Below are 17,716 nucleotides of genomic sequence, written 5' to 3'. Positions count from 1 at the left end.
GTAGGGGTTGGGTTAAGGACCCCAAGACTGCACTGTTGTACTATTTGTGTGTGGCGTTTCTTTAATTACGTTTATTAATTAAATGGTACGTTACACCGATGATTAGATTTGCAAATTATGTATTCAATAAATATTTGATCTGAATTTCTTTTATTTAACAAAATTTCAAACAACTAAATTGGTTTGATATAGATTTTCTCATTAATCGAAATTAATCATTATACTTAAAATTTAAGTAATTATTAATAAAGTCCATAAATACCAGCAGAATCATAAAATTAAGACCAATGTTGCAAAAAACTGTAAGGTGATAGCAAAGCTTTCCAAAACAATGTTTACCATTGCAATTTGCAAACCATAATTCATAACCATGGCTTAAACCAACCCATAATACTAATTGAAGAACCTGCATACTTAATTAAGATAATCAAGTTTTGCCTCATAAGAGACTACGAAAAATTCGTTACATGTTCAGTCATCATGGCCCATGAGAGTGAGCAGAAACTTCTTGTAGTCTCCGGAAGTTTCTTTGGCCACAACATGCTCAAGATCAACACTGTTTCTCTTGTAATACACATCTTTTATCTCCTTCAGATCCTTCTCTGCCCTTGTCACAATCACACGTGTCACTGCTTCCTCATCGGTTCCAATATTTTCCATGGCATTTCGCAGAACCTGCATAATCGATTCAGATGAACAATTCTTTGTATGACAAATCAAATATAATTTTTCATCTTCTAATTAAGGGTCAAACTCAAACATCACCTATGACAACTGTTAGAAAATCTATATAATAAGAGAACTTATAATATATAAAGATTAAATATGATTTTAGTCCCTCAAGTTTAAGTGAATTTTAAAATTAGTCTCTTTTCAAACTTTTATACCATCAATTTAGTCCTTCATTTTTAGAAATGCGTGAATTTAGTCCTTCTTACCAAATTTTATTGAGTTTATTTGACATTTTAAACGCATTTTATGATAATATTTGAGTTAACATTGAAGCGAAAATATGTCAAATGATGTAAATAATTCAAATACTATTGCTTGAAAGGTCAGCTAAACTTAATAAAATTTAGTTAAAAAGACTAAATTCACGCATTTTTAGAAATAAATGACTAAATTGGTCAAATTTTTTGAAGAGGTACTAATTTCAAATTTCACCAAAACTTAAGGGACCAAATACATATTTAACCCATATATAAATGAATAAAGGCTTCATATATTACGAAAAAAAAAAAGGAAGAATAAATGTTCACAAGATTTTGACCTTTTCATAGTACTTCTTATGATCATTGATGCAGCTAATAGCTAAATTGGCTGCCGTAAAAAACTCATCAGAACCTTCATCGGACAATTTCTGCACAGAGAAAAAGGAACACGCTGAGAAATTGATCTTAGTTACATACAGGAAGAAATTGATGTTATCTTTAATCTATAATTCTAAATTTAGGAGAAATATAATTATTTAGAGAACCATCAAGAACGGGACAAAGTATTCATAAAATCTTAATAGTTGAGAGTGAAGAAAGCAAAGAAAGATGCTCTTCCTTGTTGTACCTTTGTAATGGCAATGCCATGATCATCCCTGTAACGGTTGAAAGTGGCCACAAGTTGGGTTTTGCTCCTTGTGGTGAGGATCCTAATAATTTCTTCATTGCTTTTGTTCTTGTTTTTGATAGCCTCATGAAGAGCATCAGCTTCAGATTGTGCCAATCGTGCATTAATCTCACTCCCACCATACCTAAATGAGCTCACCAACCCTACCAATAGCTGAAACAAATTCACCAAACCCTAATTAGGTCAAGAATAAATAGCTTCAATCATTTTTATCCAATCATATATGATATTATGATATGACATGCCTGGCGAAGATGGCCAGTTGTATTAGCAGCCACATCTTCCTCCATGGAACGTTTGAACCTGTTGTGGTAGGCACGTCTCACAGCAAAAAGCTCTTCAGGTGAAAGAACACACGAAATTTCCACAATCACTTGGTAGCTTTTTTCATCCCTCTTAAGTGCTATATTGGCCAGCAAAGCCTCACGTTCTGCAGGTTCCAATATCCAACGATACATTGCTCTCTGTTTCGTTCATAAAACCCACCACAACACAACAATATGTTTATGAATCTTCTCAACTTTTTCATTGTTACTGATACTTAAATTCATATTTGGATTTCTCTGTACTTTTTCTGAAATTATCGGTGTGAATTTTGTGTACCTCAAAGTCACCGGAGAGCTCAGACTCAAGGCGTTTGATGAGATCCTCTTGGAAGAGATTGTGGTATGCTTCTCTGATTTGGGTCCTCTGTGCAGCATTTCTATGGCCTAGTATTGATATAATGGCTTTTCCATCAGCTCCCCAACCTACAAAGTTTTTTCAGAATCCATTACTATAATCTTTAATCCTTTTTTGTGTATAAATCACAATTTTGAAAAATTCGACATTCTCATCACTCCTAACAAATTATTGGAAATTTGATCATGGACTTAAAATATGAAAACTTTTCATCGAATGAATTTTGGGAAAAATGATGAATCATGTTAGTATCTGACCTTTCACAGCTTTCCTGAGAGATTCTGCATCTTCCACAGGAGAGTGGTCGGGAGGAGCAACCAATGTAGCCATGATTGAATTGTTTACTCTATTCTTCTGGCGAGTTAAATTTATACACACAGGTGCAAGTTTTGTATATATAAACTGAACATAATATAAATTAATAGCTTCTGTGTTCACTATGTCCTCTGTTCATATTTGATTTTGTAACCACTCTTCCCAATGAAAAATTAACTGACGTTTATGTTAATTAAAAAATTAGGCCATATATTTAATTCTTTAATTCTAATTAAATATATTTTTAAAGTGTTTTTAATTAGAACTATCAATCAAGACTAATATAGAGTTATTGAAAATTAATTTTTTAACTGAAAAGTATTTTTAAAATGATATAAATTTTTTTATTCACGTCATTAGATAAAATGAAAAAAAAAATGCGAAAAGTTATTTAAATCTGAATCCATAAATTTTCTGTCTTATTGGCTAAAATTGAGCTTCTCTATACTTTAGTTATAGCTGGGTTGTGTAAAAGGTATTTTTCCAAGTAAGGTAAAGGGAATCTTAAAAGTATTAGTGAATAAATAAATCATTTTTACTAAAAACCATCGTTAGCATATTTAAAGTATCAACTTTTTGATGGAATTATGGTTTCTAGGTACCTGTAGGCTGTAGCACATATTTCAACTAAATGTAAATAGTTACTGCTTCCATCTCCTTATATTTATTTGTTTAAGATAATTAACTCATATATAAAGAAACACGATTCAAAGTCAAGTTTAAATATTTTTTTTCTTCCTTTATTTTTTACGATATTTTAAAAGAACAAAACTATGACAGAGATTTACGTTTCAAAACGAACAATACTCACATAGACAGAACTAATATAATGTACTATTGTTTATCTCGTTGAAACTCTTGATGATCTCAATTGATTGTTTAAGGAAAGAAATTGAGATGAAGAATCTTGAAAAGGCAAAATTTTTATTTTTTCTAATTTATTTTATTTTTATTCTTTTTATCTATAAAAGATACAAATCAAATAATTAATACAAATATTTATATAAAAAATAATGAATCATATCACTAATACAAGTATAAGTATCAAAATTAATGTACAACCATTAATTCATAATAATATTAACTTTAACTTTTATTGTTATTTGTAGATTCATGACTTACTTTTAATGCACACTTTGATTATTTGTATGTTTTTATCATTATTTGATTTATATTTAATAGTTGTTTAATACTCTTATTTCATTTATATAATTATAACTTTTCTCTCAATATTTGAAATTAGAGAAACAATATGAGAATATGATTTTAACTTTTCTCTTAATATTGAAAATAATAGAAAAAAAATATAAGAAAATAGTTATCTTTTAACATTGAATACATATGATAATATTATATTTTTCTTTAATATTATTTTTATTTTATAAAAAATTATTTAATTAATATTTAAAACGGTAGAAAAGAAATCGGTAAAATATACTTATTACCATGTAGAAATAAAGTTGACTTTTCACTTCCCTCCTATTTATTATCATCCTACCTTCCATATGTTACCAAAACCTTCCTTCACAAAACAATCAAATTCAACTCCTTTTTAAACGTAGAAAAAGAAATTAATAAAAATTGATTGCAAATTAAAAAAAGGAAATGCACCTTAATTATTTTCCTTTTTCTTACAAATCTTATAGTGATCAATAAATTATAACCAATAAAAATAATGTGTTAAAAAATAGATGTATTAAAGAGTATTCTCAATTGCACTCTCGTAAGTTGCTCAGGAGAACAGAAATCAAGAAGATATTGTGACGTGCTAGTGTACTAAGAAAGATAAGTTATAAAATTAATATTTTGAGAACATTCTAGGGAACATATTTTTTTTTTTCCTTTTTTCTTACTGAAATTATCGACCAATTCTATCTATGAAAAATAAAGAATTTGACTTAGATTATAAAAATGTTCAAACAAGTAGATGAAACAAATAAAACAAGTCTTATTTGTTTGGTTACAACCTCTCCCACCAAATACAGAAATACTTTATAATGATAAATTTTAGGTGCCAATCTTGCCGACCTAATTTTCCAACCATGGCTTAGGATTTGTAAATTCAATTCAGTTATAGGATAAATAAAAGGGCAAAAATGATAAAATCAGTTCTCATGTTTCTCGCACTGTAAAAGTTAAAGCTTTCTTTTCATGCTTTTTCATCTAGTTTTTTATTCTATACGATGTAAAATATGTCTTAATTTGTTTTTAGTTTTTACGTATGGTTTAAAATAAGTCAGGGGACACCGGATTTTACTTATTTCAAATATGATTATTTTTAAAAATTGAACTATTTAACACTCCCTTTATAAATAATAAAGAAGGAAATAAAAAGGAAAACAATAACTACAAAAAAACATACATGATTAACAGTGATTGACCTTAAGCTCTTGATATAATTATTTGTTTTAGAATTTAAATTTTTTATCACGGTTTTGTTTTTAAACTGGTTTAGATTTCTTTAACCTAGAAAGTGAAATTCTTTTTAACTTTTCATTGTATTCCTCATGCACATAGGAAAATATTCTTAGAGAGAATCGATTTCCATATTTAAGAATCGATTCTTTCTTCGACCAGAACCAATTGGTGGTCTTGAGTGATGCTCCTCAGTGGTGATGAATGTGAGTGAGAAGAAAAATAGAACAATAAAGTCCCATGCAATGCAGATTTATTAAAGTTTGAGAGAAGGAAAAAGCGATCGAGGAGGGGAAGAATCAATTATGGTTAAGGAGAATCGATTTCCCCTTTTGAATCCAAAGAACCAAATCATTGGAACAAATTACAATGGAAATTGAGGAGGATGGAAAACAAAACTAAGAATGAGAGGGGGAGAAACCAAACCGAGAATGAGAAAGGGGCGTTCATGAAATTGAGAATGAAAAAGGAGAGAGAATTAGAAACTCAAACAACAACAATAGTAAATTAAGTTACCAAATAACCTTTTTGATATATCTTCTAACTAAATCCATAATTTTTTAAAGTATTAATGAAACTACAAAGTGGACCAATAATAATATTTCCATGTATTGTCATCTTCTTTGGAAGGATTTTGACCGACCAAGATATTACATTTAAAATTTATAAAGTTGTATTCAATATGAATATCCTTTTAAATAAATTTTTCTAATTTCATATTTTTTATTTAATGGATATTCCTATATTTGATGATGTTTTTTTATCACATTCCAAAGAATTAATATTAAACTTATCAAATGTAATTATTTGGACCTTAAAAAATGGTTCCTATAATTGAATAGTTGAATTATTAGTATGATTTTTCAAATTAGATAAGAAAGTTGAATTTATTTTGTTTTTTATCTTCACATGTAACTTCCATTTATTATTTTTTAAAAATAAATCTATTCTTTTATTCTTTATCAATCTATCTTTTTTTTTAATGTTCATAAAAAAATAACATACAAAGGCTAATGAGATAAAATAAATATAATGTTAACTATTAAACTAATATTTCACTATCAAATAAGATTAAAAAGAGTTTTTCTTTTCTTCAAGAATGAAAGAGAACATAAAAATAGTTGATTTGTGTTTATTTTTTTTTTCTTAGAAAACAAAAAGAAAAATAAAAGAGGTGAGAGTAAAAAATAAATATAATATGTGAAAAACTCCAAAGATAATGTAAACAAAATAAAAAAAATACCTTTATAAATATTTTTATTTTTTATTATATTTAATTTTATATTTTATTATTTATAACATTAAATATTATGCTTTATAAAAAAAATAAAAAATATCTAATTTCATTATCATCAATTGTTAATCATATATAATTTAAAATTTTCAAAAAAATTTAAAAGTTTTAAAAATAATTAAAAATTTTCAATATATAAATTTTAAAAATTAAAAAAAAAAAATTGTTCCCTCCCGCCCCATCAAACATCCCTTATTACTTATAGTTAGAAGCACTTTTTCACCTGTTTTGTAGTTATGCATCTAGCTTTGAATGAAGAAGATTATGACTTACTAGAAAGACTGAATGCTCATATTTTAATTACAATCTAATAATAGTTGTAATGATTACCCTTTTAAAACCATTAACATTTAATTTAAAGGTAAATAGAAGAGAGTGAATTGAAACTTGTGAAAAACTAATTAATAATATGCCAAATTTTTAAATAAGTAGATAAAATTGAGATGATTGAGAGAATTGTTCTGTGTAAAACTTATTGAAAATACTTAATTAAGAGAATAATGATAATAATTTAAAATATTCAATCTGATTTATAATATAAAAACCTTTTTACTGTCCCTTGAGTGTGTCTCTCTATATATAATATGAAGAACTCAATCTTTGATAATAAGCTTTTATTAAATCAAGTAACAGAGAACATAACTCAAAGGAAACAGCATAATAAGTACCAACACATAACTCAAACAAAAGGCACACATATGCCCCTTAAACAAGACACAAACTGAACTAGAGAGAGAACTCTTAAAGGGAAACTAACCTAATAATGATGAAACAACAGAAGCAGAAAGCAACATATCAGAAACTCATTTCTAGGTATGCCCTTAATTAGGGCAAGTTCTTTAGTCTTGGTTCCCCAGAAGTGCGAGCATGAACCTCTTGTAGTCTCCTGAGATTTCCTTTGACACAGCATCTTCAAGATGAACACTGTTCCTCTTGTAGTACACCTCTTTGATGTCCTTCAAATCTTTCTCAGCTCTTGTTACAATCACACGAGTCAACCCATCTTCATCAGTTCCAAACTTTTTTATTGCATTGCGCAAAACCTATTCATAATACAAAACTTTAGGGTTAGTCATTCCATAATGTATTTGTTAGTTTTTTTTTTTAATGCTGTGTTTTCACACTTGCATTAGGGAAGTAACAAGAACCTGACCTTCTCATAGTACTTTTTATGGTCATTGACGCAACGAATCACTGTGTGCAATACCTTCACAAAATCATCAGATGACTGATCCACCAATTTCTGCAAAGAAAAAACTATAGAGTTAGAATATCTTATTTTAAGTCATTTAATATTATTTCATAATTCCTATATACAGATACATAATTTCTTTCTACATGTGTAGAAATTAATGAGTTACATATAATGGGTGTTGCATTTATCAGTACCTTACTGATGGAAATTCCATGTTCATCTCTGTAGCGGTTGAAAGTTGCAACAAGTTGAGTTTTGCTTCTTGTGGTAAGAATTCTGGTAACTTCTTCATAGTTGGTTTTCTTCTCCTTGATTGATTCATGGAGAATATTAGCTTCAGTCTGTGCCAATTTTACATTGATCTCATCACCCTCATACCTATATGAACTCACCAATCCAACCAAAAGCTGCTCAAAACCAATCACAACTTTTACCATTAGTATTCAAAACTTCAAAAAAATCAACACTCATAAATTATCTGTATGATGAAAATGACTTGCCTGACGAAGGTGACCAGTGGTGTGTGCTGCCACATCTTCTTCCAAAGAACGTTTGTAGCGATCATGGTAAGCACACCTCACAGCTAAGAGTTCTTTGGCTGAAAGAACACTAGCAATCTCTGCGATCACATTATACTCTTTTGGACCATTTTTTATTGCTACATTCATCAAAACAGCATCACGATCTGCAGGCTCCAACATCCAACGATACACAGCTCTCTGATTTATGAACACAATTCATCATAATGTAAGAATAAACAAAGTACATGGTGTATCAAAATCCAACCAATAAAGTCATATGAGATAGTGTTCTTATGATACCTCAAAATCACCAGAAATCTCTGACTCAAGGCGTTTGATGAGATTCTCTTGGTAGATCTCTTCATAAGCCCTTCTGATTTCCTGTCTCTGATGAACATTTCTGTGACCCAGTATTGCTATAATTGCCTTGCCATCAGAACCCCATCCTAAATCATTAAAAACAGTGTTATGTCGTTTTTAAGGTATCATGTCATCGTATTCATTAATTGTCACAGTTAAATCTGCATGCTCACACAACACATCTTCAAAAAATAACAAAACTGTAGCAATCCTTAAAGGGACGATGGTTGTCATGAGTAACAAGAGTATAAGATGTTTGATATGAAGTTTAATTAGCTTGACGCTATATTGGTATAATATAATTCTGTGTACAGTCTAATTAAACAAAAAATTATAGTGTTATGTATTCACCGAGTTCACTGTTGTTTAGAACAAAGTCAAAGAAAACGATTTTGTTCACATTGTATGTTTGTATGTCATGTCAGACGAAAATTAAAGAATTTGTAGTGACACGCAATTCCTGTATTGGTATTTTATAACAAGGAGTATAGGTTGTTTTTTCTTACATTTATTAAAGAATGTTCAATAATTCCAATGTCTTGGAAATATATTATCTTATCACTTGTGTTTTCATTCTATAAAATATATATATTCTAATCAGATTTATATTTCTTATTTGGGACTGCATTTACAGGAACAGGACAAATTTTTAATATTTCTTTTGAATTATTATTATTTTTTAATTGTAAAAACTTTTTTAGTTTTTCAAATTAAGAAAATAAATCAATGCCCTTATCTCTAATATGAAATAATAAAACATTATATATATATATATATATATATATATATATATATATAAATAAATAAAGTTATATGTGTGTGCATGTGCATTATGTCATTATTTAATTTGAAAAAAAAAATCATTCTGTACAAAAATTATAAAATGATCTGTATCAACTTTAAATGTCTTTATTACTTTATTCTTAAAAAAACCGAAAAAAAAAACACAATTCTACATGAGTTGAGTTAGATTAATGTTGATCTTCTCATATTGACATATGCTTTTTTTTTAATAATAATAATAATAATAATAATAATAATAATAATATTTCACTTTCCAGTAACTCAGCTTTTTCGCTTCACTCGGTTGGCACAAGTTTCAAGTGTACTGAGTACTTCATTATTCACTCTTGTTCCAAGGTGTATCATGGTACAGAAGAGAAAGAAAATAAAATTAAAAATCAAGAAAACTTTTATTTTTTTTATTCAACAAAAAGAGTATCATTCTCTCCCTGCTAATTTAAAACAGAAATAATTAGAACAATAAGAAACATTGATAGGAATGTAGACATCTGCCAATAGCTTTGGCATATCAAGAATGTCTGAAGTGGTTCAACTTTATATTCCCATCATAATAAAATATAAGTAACAAAAAAACTCCTCAACAATAAACAAAAGAAAATTAATTAACTAATGAGAAGATGTAGCAGGAAGAAGATAAATTCAAGATCAAATGAACTAGTTATGTTATATAATTAAGAGTTAGAAACATCAAACATAGAACAGACAAACAAATAATTAAAATGGTATAAGTTTGTGAAAACCTTTGAAAGCTTGATGAAGAGCCTCAGCATCTTGAGCAGGAGAAGTTTGATGATGAAGAACAAGAGTGGCCATTGGAATAACTCTAAACCTTTTTCTCACTCTCTGAAACTGTGAGTGTGTGATGTGAGAATGCACATTTCCTCTCATCTCAATTTATAGAAGGAAGGGTTCCCTTGAAGTTAACGCCTTCATACGTGTTCTAAGTACATTGCAATGCACTTTCTTCAATAAGCATCTTTTAACGCGTTAAGAAACAAAGTGAAGAAAGGGAAAGAATAGTGAGCATTACAAATAAAGTTATGTAAAGAAAGGGAAAAAAAGCTGGCTTCAGTTGCTCATACTTGTTTGGTAGTAAAATACGTGTGAAGGGTCAATTATGAATTTACATAGCGTGAGGTGGGGTTTTGTCCCTTTCTGTTTGCATGGAGAACAAATGGCACAACTCTGTTAGGGTTCATTATTTCTGTGTGCAACGGCTCATTTACTGTGCAAGGGTATGTAACGTTTCTTTTACTTTTTCATCTTCTTCTTCATTTTGAATTCAAATGAATATGTATACTCTTTTGTTTATATCTGTAAAAGTTTGAAAACTTTCACGAGTTATTAAATCTATCAGGAACGTTTTTAAAGATAAGATTGAAGTACCAAATTTCAAAAGTGTACTATAAATCTGAAGTACCAAATTTAGAGTGCAGACTGAAGTACCAAATTTTAGAGTGTAGTATAGTAAGGTCACGTGATGGACATGTAATCTTTCTATTTAATGAATAGTTATGGTTCAATTAATGATTATTAATTGTTTTCTTGTTTTTTATTTTATTTATGTTTTGTAATGGAAAAGTTAAGTTAATTTAAATGATTTTTATAATTTTAATTGTTATTGAGAAATTTGACAACCTAATAGTTTTATGTTTGAAAATGAACAAATTTGAAAACCAGTGAAACTTTCAACCATACCAACGTCATCGTACATAATATAAATATATATATATATATATATATATATATTTATTGAACTCAAAATTACGCCACAATCTAGCATATTGATAAGTCAATTGAAGATTTATCACAAAGATGTTAATCTTTGATAAGAACGGGAAGCCTAAACCAAGAATAAAAAGAATATTCTCTTTAATGAAATTAAATTCAATATATGACTAAAAGTATCTATATTAGTTTTTGATACCTTTATATATAGGCACATAAGTTTAAGCAAACCTAAAAACCATACAAGAAGACGTCCAAAAACATAAAAATATAAATTAATTTATAAAAGAAAGTCCAAAGTCTAAAAAACATAAACTAATTTTCCTAAAAATTATCCTTCAAATGTGCTTCAAGCCATAATCTTCATATTCTTTGAATTTCAGATTGCTTGTAGCATCAAGAGCCTTTAATAGATTTGATCTTCCAATTTCTTGCTCTTTACCCTTGTCATAGGTCCTTTAAATTGTAAATGTTCATTTTCAAGTTCTTCTTGTATGGAATCTTGGGATAATCTTCTATCAAGTTACATATAGATAATGAACCGTAATATAATAAAGGATTCAAAGATGATTGTGACAACAATAAAACTAAGCATAAGGACACAATAAAAGGAGAGAATATAATTTCTAATATTACACTACAAGAATATAAGTTTTTGGCGTCGGCTAAAAGGGGACGTCATTAAGTATAAATCAATGATAGGAAGAAGATGGCGTCAATTCAGTAACGGTAAGGGGATCACGCAAATAATCTGAATGCAAAGTTTGTTTGCACTGACCAAATGGAAACAAAGATTTGCTATATTGTTTATCATCGACTTAACTGACGAAAATGTATAAAAAATATAATAATCATTTCTTATGTGTGGGCCAAGCCCACACATGATTAAAATAAATAAAATATTTAAAACAACTTTTGTCGGTCTGGACGATGCAAACAAAGAGAATTTAACACATTCGAGTGGGTGTAACTTGGGGTTAGTCGACACAAAGTATTTAAAAGTTAAATCATTAGCATCGGTGTAGTGTGGGCTTGGTCGACGCAAATTCCTGCGAATTTAGATATGAAATAACTATTTCTAGGCATATCCCAAAACCTGCATCCAAACAAAGCAATCTAACAATCTAGGATATCATTTCATTCGTTTAGAATTGAAATTGCAAACATAATTGAGTACATTGTGCCTTTAATTACATTAAATTGCAATAGTCACACAAAATCCATAAGTCTAAGATCCAAATAGACAAGTCCAATGACATTATCATTACAGTCACATTGGCATTACATTCTAAATTTTACTACTTAGCCTATAGAACCTAGTAGCAGCCACATCTAAGCTACAATCCACAATGGAAGAGAGAAGGATTGCATTGAAACCTAAAAAATAAAAAACTAAAATGTAAGAGAATGATTTCTAAAGCCATTTTACGAGTATCCTATATTATAATTAAGAAAGTATATTTTTAAAAAGTGTATACACAATTTGAACAAAAACAAAGATGTACCATCTTTAAAGGATGGGCCCATCCAAGTCTTCATCATAATATGGATGCACGTGACTGGTGTCTATTAAAGTGTTTGCAGCCTGTTTCTCCAACATCATGGCTAATTGTTGCTTGATCAAACTCAATTATTCTTGAACAAGAGCATATTTCTTATTAGTTTCATCAACACTCATAATGAATTTTTTTACTTCTTCTAAAAGCCTCTATGTCTCAAGCAATTATCCCTATGTTGGATGAATTGTGCAGCTAAAGTAAAAGGTTAAGTGAGGGATGACACACCATAATGAATGTTGGCAACCAAGTCCCCAAAGCCAAGTCCCCAATGCCATAAGCTCTGCCTTTACTTTTCCTTCTAACAACATCTTTCTAGCATTGAATCTTTGTTGTTGTTGTGGTTCCTGTGAACTATTTGTCTTCACTATCCCGCACATATTGATGATATGTCTCCTATTCATTCTTAATAGTTTAAGAGTGTTAGAATTGTGTAGAAAAAAGTAAACTAAACCAATTATCAGCAACTTACATATGTTTCACGAGCACATGTATCTCCCCAAGTATCTTCTTATGAATGACAAGAAACAACTCATTTGCATTCACATGACGACCATGTTTACGCTCCTAAGAAAAGTTATACAATTAGTAAGATTATATCGTCATTCATATAGAATGTTCAATAATGTAAGCAAATTCGGTACACGTGTTAAAGAAAACTTACGAGTCTCAATGCAATCTTAAGGTTAGATTTGTGTCCTGTAGAATGTAGTGCTTCAATGCTAGCTGAAGCTCTATTTTGTTTTATTATGAGAGGATATGTCTTTAAGCTCTTTACTCTCCTAATATTCGAGCAACTAAGTCCAAGCATTTTCACCCATCCAACTAGGTTTCTTCATTTTGGTCCTAGCTTTGGTGAACGTATCAGAAAGGCATTTTCTAACTTTTACCTCATACACCTTTTGAATATGCTACTCATGCTCAGGTGCCCAAGTAATATGGGTCTACAAAAATAGAAAATATAAAGTGATAAGTGTTATATAATATCGTAATTGATAAAAAATATATTTTATTACCTTAATGTATATCCACCATTTAAGTTGAACATCTTCTTGGACCACCTTATAATGATGGTATGGGCCTCTGAACTGTGTCCTTATTGCATGGCCAATTGCCTCACTGGCATGGTGGTTAGGAGTTGATAAGTCTACAAATTTATTCAATTTTGAGATGAATTTGACACTTATTTTGTCTTGATTTATCTTATATGTATGAAATTCACCCAATGTCTCTGATTCACCCCCAACACTCATTGATTCCATTCACAAGACCACCTTAATAGGGAAGTCAAATGTTCAAGTACTAGAAAGGCAAATATCTTATAGAATAATGACTAAGCTTTATAGGAATGTGAAACTTCAATCCCCAAAATGACAAAGACGAATTAAATCATTCATTTAAAAATATTTTGGAATTCCAATTTTAACTCTACAATCTCATATGTCGTCTTTAGTGATTATTGTGTCATCAACATATAACGAGTAATACAACCCTGAGAAGTAATCTTCAAAAACAAAGAAGAGTCATAATCACTATAACGAAATCCAAGATATGCAATCATTGTAGAGAACTTCTTGTGTAACGTCTCAATTTAATAGAATAAATCTAATAAATTAAAATGTCACATGTTTATAGTATAAAATAGAGCATCGACATAAAGTATATAAGGATCAACCATTAGAGTTATCCATAATATACTGAAAAGATTACCCAAAGGCACAACACAATGCGTTGAACATAGAGTAAACATGAAACAATTAACAAAAGGTTACTCCCAGAGCAAGGAAATTAAAACAGCAGTTCATAAGGAGAAAGGCTCAACAATGAGCAGCAAAGAATCCAAGGAGCCTAACTAAACAACAACATCTCAGCCAAGATCACGATCACCGAGAGTCTCCACATCTGCTCACACCAAGGATTTGGTGAACATCGCAAATAGGAAAAGCCAAACAAAGAACACAGACACAGAGAGAAAGGGTAAGCTAGTGAAAATAATTTTTAACAGTTAAATAAACAAGTTATGAAACACAAGCAACATACAACCAAAGAATAATTCACATACTTATCTTCATCTAAATAATTAATGGACTCTTGACTCGATTATCTGGATTATGCGCTTGATATAGAATTCTAAAGGAAGTATGCACTTGTGCTGGTTTCTAAACTCTACAGAGTCTAAACACAAAGGGTTATCACCCAACCACACACAAGGTTAATCCCATTATGCCTTGGGCTCAAACACGTCCCAAGACTAGGATCTCCTGCCACTCTTACCACATAATTCATTCTACTATATATGAGTGTGAATGATTATTAGAGTTCAAAATACCTTTCTTTATCTAGATATCTCTTATATCAAGGCATACACTAACCACACCATCACCAAGAATTTCCCTTGAAACTCTTTCATCATCAACATTCCACATGTTATCTCAAAATAATTATCATCCCATGCTTCACACATCAAGTACAGGTTTTAAAAAAATCTCACATCATTCATGCATAGCTTCATACATCATATTTTTAACATTAACTAAGTCAATCACAAGTTAAAGTAAGAAATTAAAATTTGTAGCAATTATCGCTTAAGTTAGAAATTCTCGTTTAAGCTAGACTGATCTCGCTTAAGCTAGACTGGTCTCGCTTAAGCTAAAATTCGAACAGAGCAAAGTGAAATTCTGTTGTTCTCGCTTCAGCTAGAAATTCTCGCTTAAGCTAGATTGATCTCACTTAAGCTAAAATCTCTCGCTTAAGTTAGACTGATCTCGCTTAAGCTAAAAATTCTCTCTTAAGCTAGAATAGTAGATTTCCACTGGTTTCAACATGCGAAAACTTAAAATTCCAAACAACGAAACTAAAAAAAAAAAAACACAACCACGAACATCAAACTTTATGCTTTAAGAAGTAAGTCAATCAATCATGAAAGCAACCAAGTAATTAAGCACGTCGCCTGAGCGACAACTCAAGCAGAAACTATGGGTGAGTTTCTACTATTTTTGCTTAGGCGAGGGTGACTCGCTTGGGGGAAAACAACAGGGTTCTCTCCTGCTCACGCATACAAACCAAAAAATCAACACAAATCACAGCCAGGCTTATTCTTATACAATCACAATCATCAAACATGCATCTTAAACATAAAATATAGCCAAAACATACAAGATACTTCAAAAAACGTGAAAACTCTAGCTTCCCTTACCTTGACAAAAGCTATTGTGAGGGGGAACCCTAAGAAGAAGGAACATCAGAACCTGGAACTGCTTAAGGAGTTGAAAATAGAACATAGAAGGAAGAAAAGGAAACCAGTTTAGAGTTTAACGTGGAACTAAAGCTGAAGGACAAAAAACAAAAATGGAACAGGAGTTGGGGATTTACTTACTTGGAGGAAGAATGTTCGGTGAGCTCGAAATAGGAGCTCACACTAGCCCTAGCTCAGCTTCTGCTTGAATGAGTAGAAACAACTAAGTTAGAGGGGAATAAAAAGAACTGTGAAGAGTAAAGAAATTTGGAGAAGGAGCTATGGTAGAAAAGCTGAACAATTTTTCTGAAAAGACCAAAAGCTAGAAGGCTGACTTGGGCCTCATCACTTGGCCTGGGCCCAACTCAAGAGATAAAAAGTGCGTCTCACATCTCAAACCAACCCAAAAAGCTTTTTGTAGACAATAAAGAGTCTTTCTTAACTTACACACCTCACTTAAATTATGAAGAACACCTACAAGATGTATGATAGACCTTTAAATAATTTCTTATTTGACTAATTGGAAGAAAATCACTAATAAGATTATTGTGTGATTTAGAAATTCATGAATGCTCAGTTTAAGAGCTTGGATATTAATTTCCAAATAGTATTTCAAGTGATCTCAAATATCCCTAGTCAAATCATACTTTGTAAGTTGTCTCCTTATTAGTTGTGAAAAAAGAATATTAATCTTAATAATGATTTTTTATTTTGTCTTTCAAAAAGTTTTCATTACAGAACTTCGAGAAGAACAATTTTATCCATTCAAGAGTACACTAATGAAATACATAAATCATTCTCTTTTTAGTACAAGAAAATACCATGTTACCGACAAAATTTTACCGATAAAAAGAAAATTGTCGACAAAAAACATTTATCTACAGATTTTACCAATCTGTAAATAAAACAAATTTTACTAATAGATTTTGTCAAATGATTTTAGGATTTTAATTACCAATGAAAATATTTGTCGATAATTTAAAATTCTTATTACCAATGGATATTTTCGTCTATAAACTTCGTTGGTAAAGGCATCAAAGTTTCCACTTAGACTTTAACCATGTCGTGGTAAAATCCATTTTTAAATGGCACCAATTTTCTTGTCAAATTTGACGAAATATTCATCATAAATTAAATGGAGATGGGTGAGAATAAGAAGACAAAATCAAGGAGAGAAGGAAGGGGAGGGGGAGGAGACGACAACAACCACATAGACAACGATTCTAGAAGTTGTGGTGACAATGACAATGGTAGTAGAGGCGACGGTGATAACGGTAGCGACAAAACAAGAGGAAGAGGATGAGGAAGAGTCAAAAGCGGCATATGTATCGATGGTGTCATGCGAGTCAACAGTGGCGACAACGATGAAGGAAAGAGTATGATTGTTTCTGAATTTGAATCCTCAAGAGGCACGACACGAATAAATCAGAGAAGAACGCGGAATAAGATAAATATGAAGGACGCCACAATCTAGCAGATTGATAAGTCAAGTGAAGATTTACCATAAAGATGTTAATCTTTGATAAGAACCGGAGGCCTAAGCCAAGAACAAAGAGAATCCTCTCTTTAATGAAATCAAATTCAATATATGACTAAAAGTGTCTACAATAGTTTCTAGTACCTCTAAATATAGGCACATGAGTTTAAGAAAACCTAAGAGCCCTATAAGAAGGCCCAAACTAAAACATAAACTAATTTATAAAAGAAAGCCCAAAGCCCAAAAACATAACTTATTTTCTAAAAGAAAACCCAAAGTTTGAAAATATAAATTAATTTCCTAATAACTATCCTTCAAAAGTGCTCCAATCCATGATCTTCACATCCTTTGAATTTCCACTTGCAGTTGCTTGTAGTATCAAGAGTCTTGAATAGATGTGATTTTGCAATCTCTTGCTTCTTGCCCTTGTCATAGGTTCTTTGAATTGTAAAGGTTCATCTTCAAGTTCTTCTTGTATGGAATCTAGGGATAATCCTCTATCAAGAAGAACAAGA

General features: G+C 30.4%; 2 protein-coding genes across 2 annotated transcripts; both read right to left on the bottom strand.

The window, feature by feature from the left end:
• Positions 1-320: 320 nt before the first annotated feature.
• LOC114194374 (annexin-like protein RJ4) lies at positions 321-2,717 on the bottom strand. The gene is made up of 6 exons (XM_028084552.2): positions 2,559-2,717; positions 2,224-2,369; positions 1,866-2,084; positions 1,561-1,773; positions 1,271-1,360; positions 321-675 (listed from the first exon to the last, which is right to left on the bottom strand). The coding sequence occupies exons 1-6, from the start codon at positions 2,629-2,631 to the stop codon at positions 472-474; spliced, it is 945 nt and encodes a 314-aa protein (XP_027940353.2). The 5' UTR covers positions 2,632-2,717; the 3' UTR covers positions 321-471.
• A 4,207-nt stretch (positions 2,718-6,924) lies between these two features.
• LOC114171176 (annexin-like protein RJ4) lies at positions 6,925-10,208 on the bottom strand. Its single transcript, XM_028056389.2, has 6 exons — positions 9,946-10,208; positions 8,342-8,487; positions 8,021-8,239; positions 7,715-7,927; positions 7,479-7,568; positions 6,925-7,368 (listed from the first exon to the last, which is right to left on the bottom strand). The coding sequence occupies exons 1-6, from the start codon at positions 10,091-10,093 to the stop codon at positions 7,165-7,167; spliced, it is 1,020 nt and encodes a 339-aa protein (XP_027912190.1). The 5' UTR covers positions 10,094-10,208; the 3' UTR covers positions 6,925-7,164.
• Positions 10,209-17,716: the final 7,508 nt, after the last annotated feature.

Source organism: Vigna unguiculata, chromosome 1 (genome assembly GCF_037176805.1).
Source record: "Vigna unguiculata cultivar grain cowpea cultivar isolate G323 ecotype 2 chromosome 1, ASM3717680v1, whole genome shotgun sequence".
Taxonomy (NCBI): domain Eukaryota; kingdom Viridiplantae; phylum Streptophyta; class Magnoliopsida; order Fabales; family Fabaceae; genus Vigna; species Vigna unguiculata.
Note: the sequence above shows the minus strand (reverse complement) of the source record. Positions and strands in the feature narration are given on the sequence as shown.

Coding starts and splice junctions, on each gene's coding strand:
- LOC114194374 (XM_028084552.2), bottom strand. CDS start 2,631: ATGGCTACATTGGTTGCTCCTCCCGACCACTCTCCTGTGGAAGATGCA. Junction 1,361..1,560: donor ATGGCATTGCCATTACAAAG/GTACAACAAGGA, acceptor TTCTCTGTGCAG/AAATTGTCCGATGAAGGTTC. Junction 676..1,270: donor ATAAGAAGTACTATGAAAAG/GTCAAAATCTTG, acceptor TCGATTATGCAG/GTTCTGCGAAATGCCATGGA.
- LOC114171176 (XM_028056389.2), bottom strand. CDS start 10,093: ATGAGAGGAAATGTGCATTCTCACATCACACACTCACAGTTTCAGAGA. Junction 7,569..7,714: donor ATGGAATTTCCATCAGTAAG/GTACTGATAAAT, acceptor TTTTCTTTGCAG/AAATTGGTGGATCAGTCATC. Junction 7,369..7,478: donor ATAAAAAGTACTATGAGAAG/GTCAGGTTCTTG, acceptor TATTATGAATAG/GTTTTGCGCAATGCAATAAA.